Source organism: Bacillus rossius, chromosome 5 (assembly GCF_032445375.1).
Source record: "Bacillus rossius redtenbacheri isolate Brsri chromosome 5, Brsri_v3, whole genome shotgun sequence".
Classification (NCBI taxonomy): domain Eukaryota; kingdom Metazoa; phylum Arthropoda; class Insecta; order Phasmatodea; family Bacillidae; genus Bacillus; species Bacillus rossius.
The window spans coordinates 38,781,934-38,806,822 of NC_086333.1; the positions used below are offsets into that span (position 1 = coordinate 38,781,934).

The 24,889-nt window shown below is 37.9% G+C and overlaps 1 protein-coding gene across 2 annotated transcripts in view; it reads left to right on the forward strand.

Moving 5' to 3' along the window:
- The first annotated feature begins 96 nt into the window (after positions 1–96).
- The window catches only part of LOC134531727 (spermatogenesis-associated protein 20), a 155,207-nt gene continuing 130,414 nt past the window's right edge, over positions 97–24,889 (forward strand). The window contains exons 1-5 of one of the 2 annotated variants that reach the window (XM_063367570.1): positions 97–424; positions 529–648; positions 9,922–10,141; positions 14,612–14,755; positions 22,944–23,288. In XM_063367570.1, the coding sequence (XP_063223640.1) occupies positions 285–424; positions 529–648; positions 9,922–10,141; positions 14,612–14,755; positions 22,944–23,288 (969 nt within the window). In that variant the 5' untranslated portion in view covers positions 97–284. Of the gene's footprint in view, positions 425–528; positions 649–9,921; positions 10,142–14,611; positions 14,756–14,807; positions 14,955–22,943; positions 23,289–24,889 lie in introns of both variants that reach the window. The other variant, XM_063367569.1, reaches the window with a different exon arrangement.

A 24,889-nucleotide genomic window follows, 5' to 3' on the forward strand; every position in this document is an offset into this window, starting at 1 on the left:
GTACATAAAAGTAGTTATTATATTCTAAATTAAAACAAAAAATGTATAATTAATTATTATTAGGTTGTTGGACTTGGTAGTAATTTTTCGTCTGCTGTTATTTGTTTTGCTTTGCCTAGTGATTTCACTGCAGAATATCGTTAGGGTCAATTATTAATGATTCAGCTTCTATAGATTTGGGAATACGATTTTATGGAGTGTGCATTAAAGTTGTTAATAATTATTTTATGACTTGTTGCGAAGAAACTTAAAATCTAAAATTTATTATATTTTTGGTTCATGTTATGATTCTTGGAATACTCAGACAATGTACAACAATTCGGAATTTGATTAAAAGGCCAACGATAGTTCCTTTTTATAAAAATATTAGTTTGCTTGATACCACTTGCCTAAGTGCTATCAAGAGGTGTCACTTGGAATTCAGGTTGGGAATAATTCGAAACGAAATTTTGTATGGTTGTATGCTAGTTAATCTGGAATGTGAATGTTTATGTGTACATTTGCTGCTATACAAACTGATTTTTTTAGGTGGCTCCATAGAAGCATGGCTACTGGGGGAGATAATACTGTTACTTCCAAGCATCAAAACCGTTTGGCATATGAGAGGTCACCATATTTACTTCAACATGCTACAAATCCTGTTGAATGGTATGTAATGTTTATGGTGCCATACAAAAAAAAAGAAAAGATTATTAGAATGTTATGCTGTAGAACATGACTGAACTTAGCTTTCAAGTAAAAAGCTCAGCTGTGTCTGTGTCTTAGCTTTTACCAACCAGAATGTTATGTTTGTCACCTGTTCATTGTTCATTGGCTATCTCTTGGGTGAGACACCATTTCTCTGGTTTAGTAGCAAAAAAAATTACCATAGGTTTGGAGTCTTGTATATCTCGAGTCAGTCGGATTAAAGATGGTCCAATCACACAATATGTGGAATTGTGCAAATATTTACAGAGCAGAATAGTGGTAAAACATTACTCAAAATGATAGGGTTTCAGCATCAAAAAATATTTTTTTTTGTCAATGGGACTCATAATAACTGGGGCCTTGGTCAAACTGCATTTTTCTCATTTGGATCTTAAATATGGACAGTATTGTGTATGTATGATAGTCATGATAGCTCCGTGCTGAGTGGTAGTGTCGTATTCGAATTGGTAATTTTATAACTCTTGACAGGTTTAGTGCTAGCATAGAAAATGTAGTGGCCAATAATTATGCCATTTATAATTTTTTTTCTTTCGTAAGGAACAATTTCAAGTGCTAGCCTACTCATCTGTTTTAAAAAGGAATATGACATACTAGGTTGTACTGCAAAATGCAATAAAAAGATTGTTTTGTAAGTATGAGTATATGAAAAACAAATGAATCAGTACCATTGTTTTATAACCATATTGAACAAATTAAATGTAGCAAATTTGGGCTGTTGCATATAGGAATATTTTTATAAATTTACATAGACTACAATGTAGTTAACTAACTTTACACTAAAGAATTATAATACACCGAAACCAGTGTGAGAAAATAGTTTAAATTTATTGCTATACAATTTCATAGATAAAAAAATATTGGGAGTAGTCTCTTTGCGATTCCATAACAACACTGATTACGTAACCAAGATGGTGTCGCTTACATTTTTATCACCCTTACAGCGTTTAATTTTTTTATTACTATACTTTTTGGTATGTAAAGTGTACTATAATCCCCCTGCTGTAGTCTATTTTGTGATACTAATGTGTCATTTTAAAATAAATTAATAATTGTTGAAGTTACAATGTATGGTGATATCATGAAATATAACAGCGTGCCCTATTTATTAGAAAACTTCATGACTCTGACAAAATAAAAGTTGCGGGTAGTGTGGTAAAACATAAGGAATAAAATACTGGTATTGTAAAAGAGATTAGACTGGGTTGTACTGTATTCTACTTCATGATACAGAGAAAAATCTTTCTTAAAACGTGATAACAGAGATAATATTATTTCGAATCGTCTCTCTTTCAAGTAATAAATTCCAGTATCACAAACTAGACTAGACCGGTCGGGACTGTACTTCACAATACAGAGAAAATATTATTTTCTCTACAAGTTATACTTTCAACAATTTAAATACTGGTATCGCAAAATAGACTATACCAGGTGGGACTATAGTCTACTTCATGATACCCAAAAAATAACATAGGGAAAATGTCTCAGTTTCACCAAATGAAATACAGGTATCGCTAAACAACCTAGACCTGTTAAAATTTAAGTATTTTACGTTAACCTAAACCTATAATTTACCTAAATGAAAGATGCCTTTACCTAAATGAAAGATGCGAAAACTACTGCATTTACATTCTCTCTCCCCAAATTCCATGAATTTCCTCGCTTATACTGTAAGAATGTACAGGTATTAATTGCTTCAAGACAGCCTTGTTGATAACTTCATCACTATCCCTACCTAATCGTAATGTAATTGTATAATTTTTTTTATTAGCTGACCTACCCTCACCAAAACTTCTGCTTTGCTTTTTCTCTTCAGTGGTTGTAAAACTAACTTAACACACAACTCATCTTTCACCTAAAACATCAAACTAAATGTTCATAAAACTACAAATCACAAACATTTAAAAGCCATAAAAACCACTTACCTTTCTTGGCTTTATAGCAATAATCTTTTAATATCAATATTTCTCATGTAGATATTAAATTTATACTAAAAACAATTGCCATTCCTCCATTTAATTTAGTCTATATTGCGAAACATGAATTATTTCCCTATTCACTACCAAATTCACACGACCACACATTATTTCTCTACACTGCACCGTTATATTAATTTAATATAAATAACACAACCTTGCTCTTCTCTCATGATTCCTTCACTTATTTCCACACATACAAAATAAATTTCTTAATATATATTTATTACTTCTTGTGTACTTATTTATTCACTTAAAAAAAATATTTCTTTCTTTATTAATTCACTCCTCCTCATACCATAATCGCTTTAAAACTTAACTATCATTTTTTTTTTCACGGTGTATTTTGTCTTTTGCTGTTGCCAATTTTATATACAATATTTTCCTTCATTTCGCAATTCAATCTATTATCATTGGCATTGCAATTTACATGATGCCATACTATCTCCCCTCCCTACATTATTTCCAACCAATAGTAATCTGGTATCATAAAATAAACTTGACCCGAAATATTTGTATGCAAGAAATGGAGGGAAAAAAATTGTTTTGACAGGACCACCTAGGGTGACTGCTATGGACTCTCTCGAGTGACTATGACCAAGTGTTCGACTGCGAGACTGAGGCGTGTGGGATGCCTGGACTGCCCACTTAATTACTATCTATGTTCACAATATTTGTTTATCAGATGCCTCTGTGGGAGATTTCAAGCCTAGCGCCACATGAGCCACGTCACGTCCCTGAGAAAGAGGCATAGACAGGTCCATGTGCCTCTTAATGTGGTGGCCCCTTTCAGATGCACCGCCATCCGAAACCCTCGATTCAAACTTGCATGTAATGGCCTTCATGTCAAATCTTTAGTTTGGAAATGCCTCTGCCCAGCGTGTGTAGCTGTCTGTTACTACTAGCACAAACTTCTTCCCTCGGGGAGACCGTGGACATGGGCCCATCAGATCTAATCGGACTGTGTGGAAGGGTTCAGTGGCCTGACTCGGTACTTGCTGAGCGTTATCATCTGACCTGTGTCTTGTGCCTCTGGTAGTGTCTACAGCTACGCATGCTACTTCGCACAAACTTGTTTACTCCTGGTCATTAAAACAACTCACGGATTTCATCCATGGTCTGGTCCATACCTGTGTGTCCAGCAAGCCTGTTTACGTGTAGCATGTTAAAAATCTTGCGCCGCGTCACGCTTGGTGCAAAATCTGCCATGGTCTGTCGCTCCCTGCTGGTCGTGCTTGTAAACAACCATTTACCATCCAGTAACCCTCGTATTCCCCTTGGCCTTCGTTGCAGCGGCGTACGAGCTTCTGTGAGTTGGACAATTCACACATATGCATCCAAGTCATCCAGTACAATGCCCGAAGGGAGAGTGGGTGGGGTTATTGGGGCGATTGAAAATAGAGTTGCGCTCGGCATAGATGTGTACGAATTGGTGTTGGCATGCCCGCTAGTAGGTGGCAACAATTCTTCCCACTCGACATCATCACACTTCGTTACTGTGTCATCAAGATTCTAACACTGAAAGGTGCTGCAGAATCCATATAACCTTCCAACGGGGCCTGGTGAAAAGTGCAAAACAGTAAGCAGAGGATACTTTTTTTTATGAATATACTGGATAGTGTAGTGTTTGTTCAAATTGGAAAATGTTTTCCAATAAAATGTATAATTTTCTATTATCATTTATTCCAGTTTGTAGGCTTGTATATGCTGGATTATACAACATGAAAATTCAAAACTGGACAAAATCTTGATAGATAAAACTCAAATAATATTTATATAAAGCCTTTGTGTATAAAAATAACACAAAATATGAATGCAGATACACAGGTTACGTTACGTTAAGCCAAAGATATATAGTTTTAAATGTAATCAACATGGATGAAAAATAGAAACTCCGTATGATGCTAACATTATATAACATTTCTTTTTACCAGGAGTGGTAAATGCAATACATGTGACATGTAAATGAGAGTTTTCAAAGTGGGCAAAATACTATATAAGTGGTCTGCAACATTAAAATGCAACATGAATGCTCCAAAAACATTATGTAAACTATGTATTATATTATTCAGGAGCATCAAACTTATTAACAATATTTTACTCTGCATATATAACATCATGCATACATGTGAAACAAACTCTAACGTGTGTAATTAATATCATCTTACAACGTATGCACGAATGATACATAAGTAATTACTGATGCTTTAGGCATTGCATCGAAACCTCAGGTACAAAGTAGGTAAATAGGCGTAACATAAATGGGAATACTTGTACCGCAAGAAAGCAAACAGCATAAGGCAGGTATGGTACAATGAACTTCAAACAAGAAAAATGACAAGCTGCAAAAAAACATAACTAGACAGTTTGCGCATTAGACCATGCTCATAACACTTGCAGCGACAAGAGTAGGACAACTTACACAAACAGTATCCTCACTAAATATTAGAAATGTAAATATTAAATTAGCAAGCAAACTAATTGAGCTACCGTGGTTTCTCGCATAATCGTTGCACATTTTATTCTAAAATCAAGTTTGAAAAGTAGGGGTGCGACGATTATGCGGAAAATTTTTTTTTGTTAGATAAAGTATTCATAAAAACAAAATCCATTAATGGAAAGTACGTTTATTTACAAAGTGAAGTATAAAAGAGCACGCCAAACAATTTAATTTAATAAGTCATGCAACAAAAACCTTTCTTCAACTTTAAATAGAAAAACAAAATATGTGATCCAAATGCAAGCCGAACGAACGCGTAACTACCGTAGTAAACACCACAAGTGAGCGAGATATCAAAAGTAGTTAACTCGGTTCCGCATAGAGAGCGTGTGTTGCATGCAATCGGCGAAATATCAATATTCGACTACGTGTGTGCGCTCTATACGGGAAGCAACATAACCAAACAGTAATGATTGCAACGAGCGCTGGCTACTTTTTTGTAAGCGGTACACTGCGGCGACGCAGACGAACAATGAAGATTTTAATGTTTAAAAAGTCTTTAAAAGAAAATTTGCACATCAGGCAGCTTGGTATTTCCATTATTTAAATAAGTACGCGGTAATTTCTGAAAAAACATTATATTTATACTTTAAAATACATTGTTTTATACGGAACATATACCTATACAAAGCGCTCGGCATCTAATAGCGGGACCCAAAACATCATGCGACGTTTACGCGAGAGGTTTTTTTATCCACATTTTGACGCCCTAAAATATGGGTGCGACGATTACGCACGTGTGACGATTATGCGATAAAAGAGGGTACACACAATCATACTGAACAGGAGGTATACCAAACTTTAAGATGTGGAAGCTACAGAGAAATGAATATAAATCATTAACACGAGTTAACATTACGTTCCAATGCAAACCACAAATTGCAGAAAAATCACGAATGCCTGGAACTACAAAAAGTGTCACAACTCTACAAAAATAGACATGACTAAAGTCACAATGGCAAAAAGTGAATTAAATGGCGAATGTAAGTTAAATTTGGTGCACAAACACCCAAGACATAGGCAATGGCCATTATGAAAAACAAAATTTTCTACGGCGAACACATCTGCCATGGAACCCTAATTGAACGAACGGTGTACAAAGCTGAAAGCAAGTAAGACGAGTAAGATGGAGGACTCGGGTGCAAGCAATATTTATAACATACTTCACCACTGATTGCGCATACGCGGCAACTCGAGAGGGGGAAAACATCACAACATCACAAAAAAAATTGATTTGTACAAGGACAGGTAGGATTTGGGGAAGGGAGAAAGATTGGCATGAACCTGACAACTTGAAATGCAGAAATCGTTGCAACTTGTCTGCCAGTTCATTCTGCTTTCCCAGTACATGTTCTACAACGAAGTTTAGCGCCTGGAGTAGTATGGCCCAACGTGTAAGCTTGGATCGTCGCCCCTGCATGGTTGCCAGCTACTTAATACACTGCCTGTCTGTCCTTAATACGAACTGTTGGCCTTCTAGATGCGGTTGATACTTTCGAAGTGTCCATACCATGCCAAGGCATTTGCATTTGTTGATATTGAACCTTCTCTCTACTTTGCCAAATTTAGCGCTAGCATACACTTATGATTCTAGGCTCGTTATTGTCACCGAGTTGCAGTAGGATGGCGCCGTTGCTTTCTTGACTCGTGTCCGTCTGAACTATCAGCTGTTTGTTTGGGTCTAGCTGGGCTAACAGGTGGCATTGCCGAAACAGCGTTTCAATCTATCGAACACAGATCTTGGTCTTGGTCCACCGGAATGGCTTCTTTTGTGGATGTGGACAGCTGTTCCGTCAAAGGTGCCGCTACTATCGAGAATGCTGGGATAAATGCATGCAAACCAATTTTCCAGTCCCAGGAACTGCTGGAGTTGTCTCCGCGTGCACGACAGGTCTTTGTTGATGATTACCACTAGTTGCTTCTCCATCAGCCTGTTTCCCTTTTTATTGATGACTAGCCCTAGGAAGTCTAATTCTGTGGTACCCAGTTGGCATTTGTCATGATTACATGTGAGCCCGTGCATGATGAGACACTCTAAGACTAGGACCAGGTGGTGCGCATGCTCTTCCCACGTCTAAGACCAGATGATAATATTGTTCAAGTAGGCGGCCAAAAATTTACCTGAGTATTTATCCGGGACTCGCGTCATCATACTTTTGAATGTCGCAGGGGCATCTTGGAGACAAAAAAGGATTGCGAAAAACTAGAATCCGTGTCTTTGTAGGGGCTCTCACTAGGCTTGATTATGCTATCGTGTAATATTTCTTGGACCGGATCTAGAATGGTTTGTCGGCCTGCATGTCCGTAACTATTTGGTGGAATGAATATGGGTTCGTGAGGATGGGTCGGGATGGCATGTTCAGTTATGGTGGTATGTTTAAATGGATCCGCGGTCGCGATCAGGGACATGCTGAATAGTGGCATGGAGCTCAGAAGGAACTCCTGCTTGGACTCATGAGACTGACCTTGTTTGGTGTCTTGAATGGTTTGTGTTTTGAGTCCGTAGATGGTACAGCGGCCCTGGGTACTGACATGCACGCATCCAGCTTGTACCTCGATATTTTCATTCTGCTCATAGAGCCATGGCAGCCCCAGAATGATGACATCTCATGTTGTCAACCACCAAGGCGGTCGTGGTCTATGTCTGGTCTCGCACGCTCACGTGCAGCGTCGTAACGTCCTGGGTGTGACAGGCATTTCCCTTGGTGGCCAGCTGGAGTCGGTTCTGCCTGTTTTTTGAATTGGGCCAGGTCGATAAACTTTGCTGCGACGTAGTTGTGGCTGGCTGCTTTGTCAAAAAGTGATTTTATGCATGCCCATTGACAATAACAGAAATCCGCAGTAACTCTCCTTCTGCCACTCCCACGTGACCCAGGAGGGATCCCGTCTCCATCGATCTGATGTCGTCTGGAGGAGGTGGACTTGTTTAGCTCGCCGCCCCCTGCCGCCCATTTCGTATCTGCTGTTGCGCCGCGAAGTCTGGCGAGAACTTGTTCCTACTGGACAGTTGTGGTGCCATTATGCGTGCCCGACAGGTACGTGTGGCACTGAGGGGTGGGCCCTTGCTGATGGCTTCCGCCAAGTAGGTGGTTAGCGCTTTCCCTGGTTCACCTTGACTGTTGTTGTGGTGCGTGACGTATGGTACAAGTGCCTTCTCGTCAGCTGCCGCCGTGGTCTCGGCCCGGGAAGTGGTAGTGGTGATGACTTTGTTCAGTCTCTTCGCCCTCAGGTCTTGTTCCACCATATGGGTGAACTGAAGAAAATCCTCAGCTGTCCGGCATGCCATAGGGCGTAGATGGGGACATAGTTCCAGGCTCATTAGTTCTACCACATGCTCTAACAGTTCTGTCAGCTCGCTCGTCGGGAACAACCGCTTGTACAAGCAGATCTTCTTCATGATGAACGTCTCTTGCACTGCCTCAGACTGTCTTTGCTAGAGGCCGTACAGTTCTACTCGTACCTTCATCTCGAATCTAACCTCTGTAAACTATGCCTCAAACCATCAGTAGAATTCCTCTCATGACATGTTAAACTCATGCATGATGTTCCACCACGTTTTTGCATTGCATTTGAGGACACCCCTCACACTTTCCATCCACTCAGCATCTGGCACTCCATACTGGCTCATCCTCTCACGACACGTGTTTACAAACTTGCGCGGGTCATCACTGGTCCTTATGGAGAATTCGGGCTGTTCGATGTGGCCTACTGGAATTGATCTGGCACATGCTGGCATGGCGTGATTCGGGATTTGATCAGGAGTCTCGCGTGGCACTTGTCTCACATTGTGGCACCACCAGCAATTTGAAAGATAGATTTTCGGTTTTCCAGAGGCATGCCACGTGTGTGAACGCATGTCACCACCTGCCTTCACCAGTTTTCCTGTCACACTTTGCATCGGTGCATTTTGCATGCTCCGGCCTGGTGGTCTTGGCTGTGATCGTATGATCGTGGCCGTATGGCTCGTTCTGTTTTAAGCACACACATCACTTAAAATCACTGTATAACCTGTGTTAATGATCTCTCTTGTATTTAGTTGCTATATATTGTGGTACCTATCTATGACACAGTTTGTGGATTTCCAGGCTTCCGTCAGATTCACTTTAAGGGCAGTTTCATCAATAGCAATTTAAAATGGAAAAATCTAAATGATTTCATTAAGTTGTAATAATTTAAAATTCAATTTTATCTGAATAATGTAGCACATGTTTTACTATGACATATACTTATCTCCTTCATGGTTACCAACTCATGGGTTAGTTTTTTAATGTTTGGTTTGTGGTTTGGTCATTAACTAAGAATTTTTATGAGGTATTCATCTTAACTTCAGAATAATGCATCCTGATGTAAGAGTTATGGTCGTTGACAGATAATAAATTTCTTGACATCACTTTTACCTTAAAAAAAAAATCAGATAATATATACATATTCCAAGCTATTTGCTAGTAAAAAGGCTTTGCCTGACAAAAATCTGAGATTTTATTTCTACTTTTATATAGAGATAAGTTATTAATATAACGTAAATAACAGATAAGAGCTGGAATAATGTAAAACTTCAAAGTAATTTGATGTTTATGGAGGACACTTGCATTTAGCATTAATGTGGTGAGAGACTCACTTTTATCTTAACAAGTATAGTAACTTGTATCCTGAATTGCTACATATACCAATCGTAAATAAATTGCAAAAAAGAAATTGTAAGTTTTCTTACTCATTGATGGTGTTTCTTATCGACCAAAGGTATCCCTGGGGTAATGAAGCATTTGAAAAAGCTCGGCAAGAAGATAAGCTGATATTCCTCTCGGTTGGATATTCAACCTGTCACTGGTGCCATGTGATGGAAAGGGAATCTTTTGAGAATGAAGAAATTGCTAAAGTGATGAATGAACATTTTGTGAACATCAAAGTCGACAGAGAAGAGAGGCCTGATGTGGACAAGATATACATGACGTTTGTGCAGGTAAATGTACAATTTCTGTAACTTATTATACCATACTTCAGTTTTAGTATAATTATGTAAGGTGTGTATATTTGGGGAGATTCATTTACATGCTCTTATTGGTATGTTATTAAAATATGTTTAGTAATTTATTTAATGTTCCACTTTGGTCATGAGAGGTGCATCCAGACTTTGAGTCTTCACTATAGTAATTATGTAACACATTTTACTGAATAGTTTACAAAACAAAGCTTTGTCTGTAGTATGGTCTTCCGAGCCATCAGCATGGGGTTGAAAAGCGTGAGGGGTAAATAGGACAATAGAGAAAGAGAATGCATATTAGTATGGCCCAACACTCCCCCTTTGTGCACTAAACTCATTCAGATGTTGACCATTGGAGCATATTTCAAGAAAGGTGGTTTTTAGGGAAATAATATATCATTCTGGTCTGGTCTGCCATAGATGGGTATTTAATTTGACTAACGTCAGAACTATGAAAATATCATTAGTATTGAATAATTTAAACTTTAATTATGAATTTTTGCTTGAAAGAAGCAGTCACTATTTTGCATTAATTTTAATAATTATTTTGAGAGAGAGACAGTGCCAGTGTGTTTGCTGGTTTGCTAAGAGAAAATTGGAAACAAAGTTGTACACAAGATTTGAGCACAAAATCTTATGTAGAGGAACCACAATGAAGACTTACATAAAATGCTACTAAAATAAATAATATAAATGGTGATGTGGCTGGAATTGAGGCAGTTGCAGGCGATGAACCAATGCGTAAATTTCTGTTGGTGGAACTCATTGAAACTCGCTGACCATAAAGGTTTTTCATTTTGACAGATTGTTTTTTAATAAATACAAGTAGCAGCATCATTACAATGGTAAATGCTTTAAAACAGTTGTATAACCGAGCCATGCAGAATCTGATTTATATAGCTTTGCACTATTTGGTAATGTTGAACTGTTCCGAGCAGCTCGGAAGTTCATAGAACTATGAGGTTCAGCTTCAAGACTTCTGGCCTGCACTATACATGTCTACCATCTCAGTACATGAACCTGTTTAAGTTTCTATAAGTCACACCTTTACTGTAAATGCTTTCTTGTAATAGTGCAAGCAGCAACTTTGTTTTATGTTTGAAAGTATTTGGGCTTCTTATTTTAATTTATTTTTACTGTTACTTAGCGGAAGAGATGTAACGTATAACTGTAACATGAGTAATAAAAAAAATTTAACCCTCTTCTTATATGACATATACGTATGTAAATTACTTTATAACCTAGGTTTTTTATTGAATATTTATTATTGTAGATTACTTGTTATTTTTGCAATAATTTAAATGGTAAAAAATATTTGATTACATTATTTTATTGACTGAGGGGAATAGAAATGGTTTACTGGGGTAGTTGCAGTGGGGTTAAATGTGTAAAAAAAGTTACTATTTGTGTCTAGACATGCAAAATTTAAAGACTTTGTGCTGTACGGATATGGCAATTGCATTGTCGGACATTTAGCATGTAAGGTGTTGACGAATTCAACTACAGTTCAATTTACTCTGTTTTGCATTATAAAGAAACCAAACTTAAATTGATAGTTAAAATATTTATAGGTACTTATGTGTCCCTGCTTATGTGTTTAAGAAAAGATTCGTAGGTTAATTTTCATGGGATACTTGAAAATTCGGAGTTGTATAATAGTTTGGCATTATTCATGCATGGTCATATTTTTTTACTTCCACTATTGTGGTTAGTTAAAACTGTAACTATATTTATTATTTTCAATTTTAATGTATGTTATTTCACTGAAGCGACCAATTTATGGTTCAGTTTAATTCAATATGAGCTGCCCATGCATTGTAATTTATGAAGCTTTATTGATTGCAGAATATAATAGTAACTTCAAAACAGTAGTGCTACTGTTTTGTACTAATTTGTTTCAGACCTATCTAGCCAGACTAGTAGGGCGTATTGTGAGAAACACCTTGTTTCCTACCGTATAATTTCCGGGAACTATTATTACAATGGGAGGTGGTGTTAAGTCCGTCACACCTGGCAGATTGACATGCAAGTGCTGCATGCTGCGTACATTCTATTTAACAAAAAAAGATAAATTTTTTCTTTGTTTGTAGCCTTGTATATAGTCAAATCTTTCTTCACTTGTATGAAGAACTATGCCATTGTTATTGCAATAAAACAAGAAAGCGTACATTTTTGAAACGTTTTTGGCAGGTTGATTTAATGTTGCATTATTTGCAAAAAATCTGAGGCCTGTCAGTTTCTACATCTGTTGTTTTATGATATGTGTTAATAATGTTGACTGTATGGTTAAAAATCTCCAAAGGAAAAGAATCCATGAATTTCGACGAAAACCTTTCTTTTAACATTTTCCGAGAAGGGGCCATTAATGGAGCAAAGTTGTGCAGTGATAAAATACTGAGCTCACATTCTGGAGGACAAGGGTTCAAATCCTGGGCCAACTATCCTGATTTGTTTTTCTGTGGTTTTCCAAAATACCTCTAGACAAACACTGCAATGGTTACTTGCTATAGGCCCTGGCAGATTCACCCCCCCCTCCCCCCCCCCCCCCCCCCCCCAACATCACTGTTCTGAGAAGTTTCGTGTTACTGTCTGTAATAATCATATTGTCAATGAGACATTAGCCCAAATATTAAATATATTGCCGCAAACCAGGTTTTTTTTTGGCATCAATGTACCTCACTAAAACAGAATTAAATTTTTTAAGTAGAGCATTGCGGTACCTATCACCTAGCCTCTTCCTATACAGGTGTAGAAGGGCTGGATGCTGGAAAAAAAAAAAACCTCCTTCACAGGTTAAACTACATTCAATTTTTACTAAACATTAACCAAAAATTAAATAAATAATCTTTCTCTACAAACAAGACTTCCTATCATTCACTCGTACATTCATTACATAGTCTTACAATATATATATATATATATATATATATATATATATATATATATATATATATATATATATATATATATATATATATATATAAACTGTAATAAATAAATAACCTCTCTAGAATTTAAAATGAATAAATAAGTTAAATAAATAAATATGAAAGTTACTATGTACATAGGTGATGCCAGGAGCAATCCTGGATTAGATCAGAATTTGTTTAAATTTACAATAAAAAAATTTAACTCAGACAAAAATAACTTGTGAGATCAGTTCGATAATTTCACATGGTTGAATAAGATCATGATCAGGTAGGGCCTTACAGTCAGCCTACAAGCCTTTTAGATTGAAACCTTTTAACCAATAAAATTTAACTGTAAAAATTCTTCAACATCTAGAAAACTTTCATCTGTTTGGAAAACTTAACTTTTTTTTCAAGAGCATTATCGTGCAATCAGCTTACATTTTTGTTTCTTTTCCACAATCTTGTTTTTCGTCTAAAAAAATCAGCATTCTACTTAAGTTCTATCATGTTTTAAGTTAATCAGTACCTTTTCAGAAAGTAATAGAAGAATAGAAGAGAAAGAAAAGTCTACTGGTGTGCCGAGCCAAACAATATTTAATCATTTATTCATTATTAAGTTATACCTCCCTACACCCCAGATTTTTCATGGTACTATTTTCATTTCTTTTGAATTCTTTTCAACTGAACCCTATACTGTACCTCAAAACTAATTAGTTATAAAAGTGTAGATCTTACAAGCCCAAGCTCTTACCACCATCTTTGTTCTCACCAAGTATGTGCTCATGAACCACCGCACTGACGGATAGCATCGCAGTCTCCAATGTAGACCAAAGACCATGAGGCATTCTAAAGACCTCTTTTAAATCCAACCACAAACAACAACAGGAAAAATTAGCAAAACAATTTGTCCGTGTGGTGTTTCTTGTTGCCACTCCCGAATGAAGTATCAACGTCGTACAAACAAAGCCCACTAGGTTGAACACTTTCCCGTTCAGCCAGTTGCATGATCGACATGCAGTTAGCTGTTACAGAAAGAAAACAAAACACTGCTTGCGTTAGATCACCCCAAACCCACGATGCAAAGCGTTGTCAGCTGGCCACACCAAAAATAGACACGTCACACTCCAAGGCAAACACAGCCAAGCAACACTGCATTATTTCCAGCACAGCAGACCCCTACATTCCCACGCTAAAGTGACCCAACCTGTGTCTGACCAAAGGAGAGGAATGAAAAAAAAAAAAAAAATTCAAACAGAATTAATAAATTTAAAAAAAATTATCTCGCAACAATAATTTGTCATTACCTCTGTAGACTTCAAAAAATTCCTTGCTGCATTAATTTGGCTTATCCTTTGTAAATTTAACCAGCTATGTAATTGATTTAACCTGGCAGATTGTTACCTACTTGATTATTAGGATGGAGTATTCAGCTCCTGCTAGTTTAGCAATAGCTCATGTTAAGCTGTAAGCTACTAGTGGTAAACAATAGTTTGTGCTTGCTTGCACGCAGAAACTGTGATGCTTGCATGGTTTTCAGGCGACGTCGGGCCACGGTGGGTGGCCCATGAGTGTGTTCTTGACCCCCGCCCTGCAGCCCATCATGGGAGGGACGTACTTCCCTCCGGAGGACCAGTGGCACAGACCCGGGTTCCGCACCATGCTGCTGCGGGTGGTCCAGCAGGTGTGTGCCTCCCCCCCCCTAACGCTCCCCTCTCTGCTCTCTGAATGTCCAGGCGACGTCGGGCGGGGGCGGCTGGCCGATGAGCGTGTGGCTCACGCCCGAGCTGACGCCAGTGTTCGGGGGCACGTACTTCCCTCCTGTTGATCGCTACTACGGTCAGCCGGGGTTCAAATCGCTTCTCGGCATCTTGTCCTCGCAGGTACCGGGGCCCTGCACGCCGACACCCCCCTCCCCCCCGCGTGTCTGCATGGTAGCCACTCGCCCGTCCTCCCCCTTGCCCGACCGTATGCACGTCTTGAAGCCCCAACCCTTAGACATTTCAAACCCGATGTATCATACCGCTGTTAGATTGTACAATTGTATATTAGGTATTTAGTTTCTTATATTATTAGCTTGACATTTTTGTAATAAATAATTAATTTTGTAATTCTAATTTTTATTTTTGTTTATGTAGATTCTTTGAAAACTAGGATTGCAAATGTAATATTTATTGATTACCACAAAAATGATATTAGATAATAATGATGATTATAGTGAAAACTGTCATTATTATTATTATTATTATTATTATTATTATTATTATTATTATTATTAATTTGTTCAAGGGAAGTTATGTATTTATTTTAAATAATAGGTACCAGTTCTTAACGGAAATATTTAAGTCTTTTAGTTTACATGTTGTTTCAAAGAGGAACTGTAATTGTGTTGTGTGTGGTACAAAAATCATTAACCAAGATTGGTTTGGGTGTACCTCAAGGATTTTAAAGCTTTAAAATAAATGATCTCCCCCAGGAAACTGCTGTATAAATCTGAATTAGAGTAAACATTGGCAGTACAGTAGAGTCTCACTAATCCGGACTTGACCGGACCGGACCCTGTCCGGATCACCGAAAGTCCGGATCATCCGTAATCAACTTTAAAATGTATCAAAAACAAGTTTTATAGGCTAAATAAAAAATCTTTATGCTTAAAAATCAACTGCGTTTTATTATAAGGTACTTAAGAAACTATATACATATGTATGTAACATATATAAAACAATAATATGTATTGTACATACCTACATGTAATTAAAAAGTATAAAACAATTAAAGTTTAAAAACAATTAATTTACTCGAAAAAGTCTGTAATATTCTTTTGTTTTAAAGAAGATTGCCGTCGTTTTGCCGTGTGATCTCGTAGGCGCCTCAACGTCAGTAGCTCAGCAGACGTTGTGTCGCTTTGCTTCTCAAAGTAACTCAGCAACCCCTCCAGCATTGTAGTCACTTTGCCATGAGTTGGGCCAGCTGATTCCTCCGTACCTCCATCGACATCTTCCGAACTGTCTATTTCAGTTGCTGTGTTTGCAATGCATGCCTCCACGATTTCATCTTCACTTAACATTTGATGACCAATACCGTTGTCATCGTTAATCCATTCTGATATGTCATTCTCCTCTATGTTGGCACAACCCTCCAACTGTTGAAAAACATGTACAAAATCAAAGCTAGTTGAAGTTGGTTGAGTTTCGTCTTGTCCCTGTTTTTCCTGTGAAATGCTTGGCCACAAATTTTTCCAGCTTTTTTGAAGAGTTGACGGCTTAATTTCTTCCCATGCTTCTGCGACCAAGTAAATGACAGTCTTCATTGTCACTTTCTTAATATGATCCATTAAGTTAGCTGACGGGTCTGCTTCTTGTTGCTCTAAAAGAAACATGATCATTTTTTTCCTATATCGCCGTTTTATTGCTTCAATCACCCCTTGATCCATTGGTTGTATCAAAGCAGTCACGTTTGGTGGCAGAAATTTTACGAAAATTTCACCGTCTCGCAATTATTCTTCACTCGAGTGGCATGGTGCATTATCAATTAACAACACAGCTTTTTCTGGGCGGTTTTCATCTCTCAAAAACTTTTTTGTTTTAGGAACAAATGTTTCAAAAAACCAAGCTTTAAAAATTTTGCTGTCCATCCATGCTGATTTTTGTGAAGTGTACTGGGCTGGAAGAGCATTTCTATTAAGATTTTTAAGGGCCCTAGGCTTAGCCGATTTGCCTATAACCAATAGTGGAATTTTCAAGTTGCCAGAAGCATTACTACAAGGAAGCAAAGTTACTCTTTCTTTTTTTACCTTATGACCTTTGGCTACAGAATCCAATTTTGATGCTAATGTTTTTTTTGGAAGCATTTTGTAATTTAATCCCGTTTCATCAGCGTTAAACACTTGGCAAGGCTCTAAGTTTTCATCTTTAACAAACTTTTCAAATTTTACTTTAAAGTCTTCACTTGCACTATTGTCACCTGACAACATTTCACCACTTACACTAAGTTCACGAATACCGTGTCGATCTTTCCAACGAGATAACCATCCCACCCTGGCAGTAAAAGCAGGGTCACCTTTTAATTTTTCATTGAGTTTGAGCGCGAACGCTTGTAATGTTACGCCCGACAGCGGAACGCCTTGTTCACGTTGTTGGCAAAACCAAATGTACAAAGCCTCATCTAAAGTTTAATTTTTTGGTTTTTTTAACGTGCTTCTGTTACCCAGACTGTCCTTACTCACCATTTTAGCACAAAAATCTTCAATTTCTTTCCGATTTTTTTTCCAATCAGAAACAGTTTGTTTTCCCACTCCTAGATCTTGCGCGATTCTAGTTAATGATTCACCCGCATCAATACGAAATAAGGCTTGGAGTTTTTGCTCCATAGTTACAGTCACTTTCTTACGTTTAGTAGCCATTACGTTGCTCTTAATAAGTGTACACAATACAATGCTCGCACTGAATAAAATTAAACTGTCACAAACACTTGTCACCAGCACGAGTAACCATCGACTGAAGGGAACAAAACAAAACAACTCGCAGGTATAGATAGAGTGAGTCACTTCTTGGAAAAGACGATGAGCGGAAAACTAGCGGTAATACTCCCGGCTACTGAGGGCAAGAGGACCCTCTCTTACAAATATATTTTCTTATTTTCCTTTGTCACAATATTCTTATTCATCATTTACGTATTTTTTATATCCGTCCGGATTAACCGGATGTCCGGACTAGCGGGGTCCGAATTAGCGAGACTCTACTGTATTTTTATTGTTTATTTGATTTTCTTATTTAGTGTTTTGTAATAAAATCATCTAGGCTATAGTTTTATTTGCCAGTGAGTCAGTAAGGATATTCTCTGTATTGCAGAAGTTTCTGGAAATTAAAAATCTTAGTTCATTATATAAGAAGAGGTGTTTCAACATCAGGTTGTGCAGTTTGTGAGCACATTTCAACTATGGGTGTCTAGCATTAGGGATTTCAGGGAATACCTAAAATAGGAAATTTAAAATATGTAGAAAAATTAGGTAATAGACACAGAAATAGGTCAGGAAATTTAAATGAAAAGATTAGACAAATGCATCTTCTCTGTCTATAATCTGTTAACTGTCTATGAATATTGTATTTGGAGTGAGTCTTTGTTATTTTGCAATGCAGTTGTGGCAAGTATTTTTGAGCACAGTTGTACTCTACGGCTTGTGACATCTAGTCTATCTGTGTTGGTGCCTTTAAATTTGATGTAAAAAAAGTCACTTTGTACATACTTTTCCAAGCTATTTTTTTAAAAAATATTTTTCTCACAAAATTGAAGACTCTATAAGGAAAAACTATAAAAGGTTAAAAAGTAGTGCAGAAAGTTATATTGGTTGATTTATATAGAAATAGTATATATTTTGGTCAGTGAAAAATTATTAGAGATCTGGAGTAGTCAGGAAAAAGACAAATAATTATGTTTGTGGGTTTGGCCTTGGGAGGTTTCATCGTGTTCAGCCCACCGCGAGGGCTGTGGCAGAACATTATATTCTATTGCAGGAGTAGATGAGATAACTGTGTACCAATACAGAGGCTATAATTGTGGCGGTTTGGCGCTGTTCATCTGAACTAGCTGGGGTATTGAAGCAGCCATGCATTTGCAATATCTGTTGCCTGGTGAAAGGGTCATAGTGGCATAGTAGTCAGACCCATTCTCTTCTCAGTTAGGCAATTCATTCAAGTTTCAATCCCGTGTATTGAGTTTACAGCTCCTCCGTCATCACAAAGCGCAGTCAGCAGTCTACAGTCTGCAGTCAAAAATGAAATGCAGCTAAAAAATCACAGAGTGCATTTGTGCAGTCTGCAACTAAGCAGTCTGCTGTCAAGATGCTTGAAATTTATGTTCGACTGTTGGACTGCAAAATACAGCATTTATCACAACTAAATATTAAGCTCAATTGCCTTTGAGAGGGACTAAAAAAGTGTCATTTCTGAGATGGGTATTTGGTGACCGAACAATTTTCTGATTTCAAAGCTCACAAAAAAGATTAAAATACTTGATTGAACTCTGATGTGGACTTAGCTGAAGAATAATTTTAAATGGGGCTTGTAGAATTGCAAAGCAATCTTGAACTGAAAGCCAAGTGCAAAGTTGTACTACCCTTGGTACTTTAAAAAACTTGTATTCAAACAGATTATTTTATCCTATGATCATTGCCATATACTTTCAGAATGGCAGCTGTGTACTTCAGTACCTACTCACGTGAGAATTTGTTTTCTAGAGTTAAATCTGCAGAATGATTTATGGACAAGAACCCTACAAACCAGCTTACGTGGCTTTTCAATTTCAGGCTGCAGTAACTGAAATACACTTAGACATTTTGAGTGTTTTATATTCCCGATGTAAATACTGCATGCCAATTTAGAGTCTTGCTCATAGAGGTGTCATTGCATTGTATGCACCAGGGCTGTGCCTCGCTTATGAAAACAAACTTCCCGTAAGACAGATCTTTTAGTTGCAAGTGGATGTCATACCACTTGAATTGCAGAGAGCTTAGAGTTGATTGGAAATACATTTCATATATCACTGCAGTGCACCTACCTGGTGAGGCCATTAGTGTCTTAATATAGCTTGTAGTTGGTGTTGGTTAAGTAAATATTTTCGAAAACTCTGCTTGCTGATTCTTTTAAATCTTTGTATACTTCCACTTCTTGGCAAAAAAGGACCTTTCTTTAGGCTTCACCACTCATATTTTTATGTTGGTCTTATCGCTCATAAATTACAAAATTCTTAAAGATACACCAATAATGCAATAAACGGGATACTATTGTGCCTAGCCTAATGTACAAAAAAAATTTTAGTTTATAAGCCCCCAAATCTTAAAATTATAACTTTGATACATCAATGTTCTCATTCACAAACAAATTTGTTTGCCTGTAAGGTCAATATTACAATGACAATAACAAGTAATAACCTAAAAGTAAGATGTATACATGTTTATTAACTAATTCATTTTGATTGTTTATACTACTCGGAATCACGAAAGCACATTAATAGTGAAACATATTATGAAAGGAACTGATATATTTGAGGTTGAAAACTCTTACATTTCAGGTCTTAACAAGCATGTTTGTATTATAATTCAGCTGAGAACCAAACAAGATGATTGTTTGCTTGAGTATCTGCAAAATAGTTGTGTACAAAGTTGATGACCTACTCATTCGACAAAATCCTCTGTCCTCGAAATACAATTTTTACCCTTGGGAACAAAAAAAGTGTCAATTGGGTTTAGATCTGGTGAGAAAGGAGGGTGTTTGAGCAGTTCAGACAGCAATTTGTAGATTTTCATCATGGCAACCGCTAAGATATGAGCTGTTGCATTATCTTGGTGAAACAAAAAATTTTGTTTCTGTAAATGTAACATTTTTTCTGCAGTTTCTGTCTTCAGTTTGACAAGTAATGATATGTAGTATGCTCCAGTCATGTTTTTCCTTTTCCAAGATAATTTATTAAGACAATTCAGTGACTATCCTAGAAAACACTCACCACCACTTTCCCAGCCAAAGGATCAATGTTTGCCCTTTTTTTGTACTGATTCCTCCTTTGCAGTTTTTGGTGTCGCAAACATTCATCATCACCCAAGCTGGTACAGCCGTGTTTGAATTCAGTTACCCAAAATATCACTTTGGTAAAGGATGATGTATAGTCCCAGTTCACAGCGTCCAACTTATCTTTAATTTGTGTAGGCGTATTACCTTTCAAAAACAAATATTTAATGACAGCTCGATACTTAATTTTACATTGCCACAAAAACATGCGCATTGACTCAAGCAAACAATTGTTAAAAAAACAAATGCGCACCCAAAATGGTTGAAATTTCTGGGAATATATTCCAAAGCATGCGCACACTTATTACCCAATTTTTGTGGACGAGTGCTGCCATCTTCATGTTGAGGTCGGAAAATTTTCAGATAACCCTCGCAAACTTTGTTTGTTAATTTGCCTTCACATGGGCTGAATATACACAGTTTGTTCAAAAATTCATCCCCAACACATGGTTGTACACAATTCAAAGCCACCAAACTAGCCTAAGTGTGCTGTAATATGACAACTACTGTGTGAGTAGGTATATGGTATCCTCTGTTCGGTCCAAATTTAAGCAGAGGCCTTTTCCAAAAGCTGAGGAACATCCAACATAGCACTCTTTGGCTAAAGTTGGGGTGACATAAAGAGGTTGAATGAAGGAAGGCTAGATGATAGTGCTGGATTGTGGAAGAAGCATCTAATAAAAAACAATCCACATCAGCTTCAGTGTTTTTGAATGCATTTATTTTTCAAATATAATTTTTTTTCATATGAATTCTGCATTTAATGGGTTTCACATCTTAAACATTTTGTTAGAATTGCATAGTTTGATGTGTAGTTGAGTGTGCATTTAGTTGGGTCTTGTAAATATTATATCTGTAATATAGTATGAGATTGGAAAATATTTTTTACCTATAAAATGCTATGTGTATGTTTGTATACCTATCCCTCACTTAGCACGACTAATTTGTTCCTAAAAATGTACGTGTTATTCGAAATAGCGTATTCTGAAGCATTAGTTTCCATAAATAGCAAGGCTATTTTATTTAATGTGTTCCAAAATTGTGTTGGAATATATACTTTACGTAATATAAATACGTAGACTAACACTCAACTATAAAGATGTCACACCATTAATCTTTATATGCTTCCCATCACACTTTGAATGACAAATATGACACAGCGTATCGGGAGATACGTGGTTATGTACTTTATCGTCAGTCGGCTGGCTGTCTTTCCCGGCCGGGCGTGATCTTCAACCACGCCGCGTACCTTTCCAAACAATTTTTTACTGACAGTAAAACCAATATTACTGTCCGGATAATTACATTTTAATTTTTCAAAAATTAAAGTACTTATTCGCATATCACCACCTGGTTCACACCAATCCTGTCAGACCAATGATTATTGTTTTCATTGCAACATTCATTTTAACAATCTTTTTTCATGTGAATCATTTCTGTTCCGGTGTCTAATGTCAAATATATTCCTGCTAGCACAACCAACAGCATTAGACTTATATAAACTTTTGGTAAGAGTCCTTAATTCGTACGATTGTGTGCACAGTTGACTCGCTTAAAACTAAAGTGCGACCACATAAGCGTTGCCTTCATGACAATCTGCGCCCTGTAATACTTCTAGTTTTGTCTCAAATACTTGAACACGATGCATTATGAGTGATCAAGCACGTACAGTTACGGCAGATGAATGGGCAGACGTTTCTTTTGTTAGAGTGAATTCCCTGCCACTGGCTATATTGAGTTCCACGTATCCAGTTTATGTCCAGGCGACAACGGTACGGCACGGCGGCATTTGCGCGGACGTAAAAACATTTGGTCCTTTACACTTCATAGCCGCAATTTAACTTGCCATAGCTGATGTTTGTACAACAGCCGATAGCATAGACAGACCTGTGCACGCATCTCTTCCTCCCTTGTTTGCCTAACTGTATCCCACGGCACATCTGTTGTTTACAGAAGTTGAAACAGACTTCGTGGCATCGTGCACGACTCTTTTTTTTTGCCTGCCTAGATTTCGTGCTAACTGAAATTTACAGACATGCTATTCAAGACTGGGGCAGTGAAATTCACATCGCGCTAAATGAATCCGCGCAATCTGAAGACGTGCTAAGTGAGGGATAGGTGTACCTATGTATGGTTATATATGTGTATATGTATTCTTAGTATATTTATTTATGTGGTTTGTGAGTTCTGTAATGTGACAAGTATGTGTCTATGTACATATAGTGATGGCAGTTTGGTTAGCACTCAAAATCCACAATAAAACTTTTATTGGGAGATATAAGTTTTTTTATTTCTTTTGTGTTTTCCTAGTGGAAGGACAACCGCCAGAAGTTTGCGGAGTCTGGAGCCAAAGTGATCGATGTGCTAAAGAAGACAACCACCTTGGACGTCCCGCTGGCGCTGTCCTCTCTCGCCAACTCCGTTCCAAGTCCCGACTGCGGGGAGAAGTGCTTGGAGCAGCTGTCTCGAAGCTTTGAGCCCCAGTTCGGCGGCTTTGGGCTGGCGCCCAAGTTCCCTCAGCCAGTCAACTTCAACTTCCTGTTCCACGTGTATGGGCGTGAGCCTGACTCTGAGGCTGGCAAGAGAGCACTGGACATGTGCCTGCACACCTTGAAGATGATGGCAAAGGGGGGTATCCACGATCACGTTTCACAGGTGTGGTCCTTAACATCACCTTTTACATTCATTCATTCCATTCATTAGTTAATTAATTAATCCATCAATTCATTCATTAATCCATCCATCCATCCATCCATCCATCCATCCATTGCTACCGTCCCTGGGTACATTTTGGGAGTTTTTGGATCTTTTAGTTTCAAATACATAAATAACAAATGCAATTTTTTCTATATCTGTGCACTTATTTATTTTACTTTTATAGTTACTGGAAACTGAGCCAACAAAACATTATAACAATAAACATGATAAAGAAGTTAGTTCCTTGACATACATAATTTGACTGATGCATTATTCGTTAGCCATTACAGTGGTGGCTAATACGCAAATTAGGTTAATATTGGTTCGTAAGGTCGACCCTTTGTAAAAATATTATGAGATGACTTACACCATAGTTAACAATAAAAATAAACAATTAACAATAAGAATAAACAATCCCAGGATTCTAATGATTGGCACGTCGTGTAATTAAAGTTCTCTAATTATCACATTTTGGCATGCTGGAGGTCTAACAAAGAATTTGGAAATATGATGTTTGGAACTAGGTCGCCGAAGATGATGTTTCATGCTGCAGTTGGACTATCAGGGCGCCATAGCAGTCCTGAGTCCGAGGACAGGGAAAAGAAAGCATGCGGTGGCCATGCTTGCTCCGGCTCTTGAACCCTGTCTGTGAACAAGCTGAATCCCACATGATTAGACCTGGATCACAGACAGTCATTAAACAAGCAAAAATGCTCACAAAAATGGAGATGGTTGGGGGATACTAATGTAGTCGAAACTCACCTAAACAGGGTGTTGCTCGTAGCACTCAGAACGTGTGCCCGCTGGGAGGTGAGCGAAAACAGTCCCGAACAAGCGCGGTTTATGCGGACGAACTCATCATTGATAGAAATTAGAATTTAGCAAAATATGACTATTTCTATATGGAATGAAGACTGACTAATTAATGTCTAAAAAAAAAAAAACTTCCCTTTACGAGATGACTACATTCTTGTATGATGGCAGAAGTGCTGTGGGCTGGCCGAGGATGCGAAGTGGTCAGTCTGATAGCGTGGGGCGAAATCTCTGCGTGGCAGGAGTGACTAAAAACAGGTGCTTGCTTTCGAAAGAAAGGGGGGGACTTCGGCTTCCGGACGGAAAGGTTCCAAAGATTTGCAAGTGGGTGGCAAAGAAACACCTGCCTCGATATCTCGACGTTGTTGTTAGCTGCATGAGCGGAACGCAATCTCTTGGCTGGTGGTCGAAATAGAATACAAATCGACTTGTGCATATCTCGCACGAAGCTACTTCGAAAGTATGGGGCTTATGGAGGAGACTAGTGGTGCGCTCTGGTGGCTTGCAAAAGAATTACAGAGCACTGCTTGTGGTGTGAGTCTCCAGGAGGCAGGCTAAGTTTGCTCGAGACTCACAGCAGTTGCTACCTCCACCGCTATAGGTCAGAGGCGGTACTTTTGGATACCTATGGATGGCTAGCCTTGACGTAGGCCGGGGTTAGTGGCCGATCATTGTACTGAGGGCTTCTGGGGAAGAGGGGGGGGGGGAGACTTGGAAACTGCAACGACGGTGGGAAACTAGCTCTA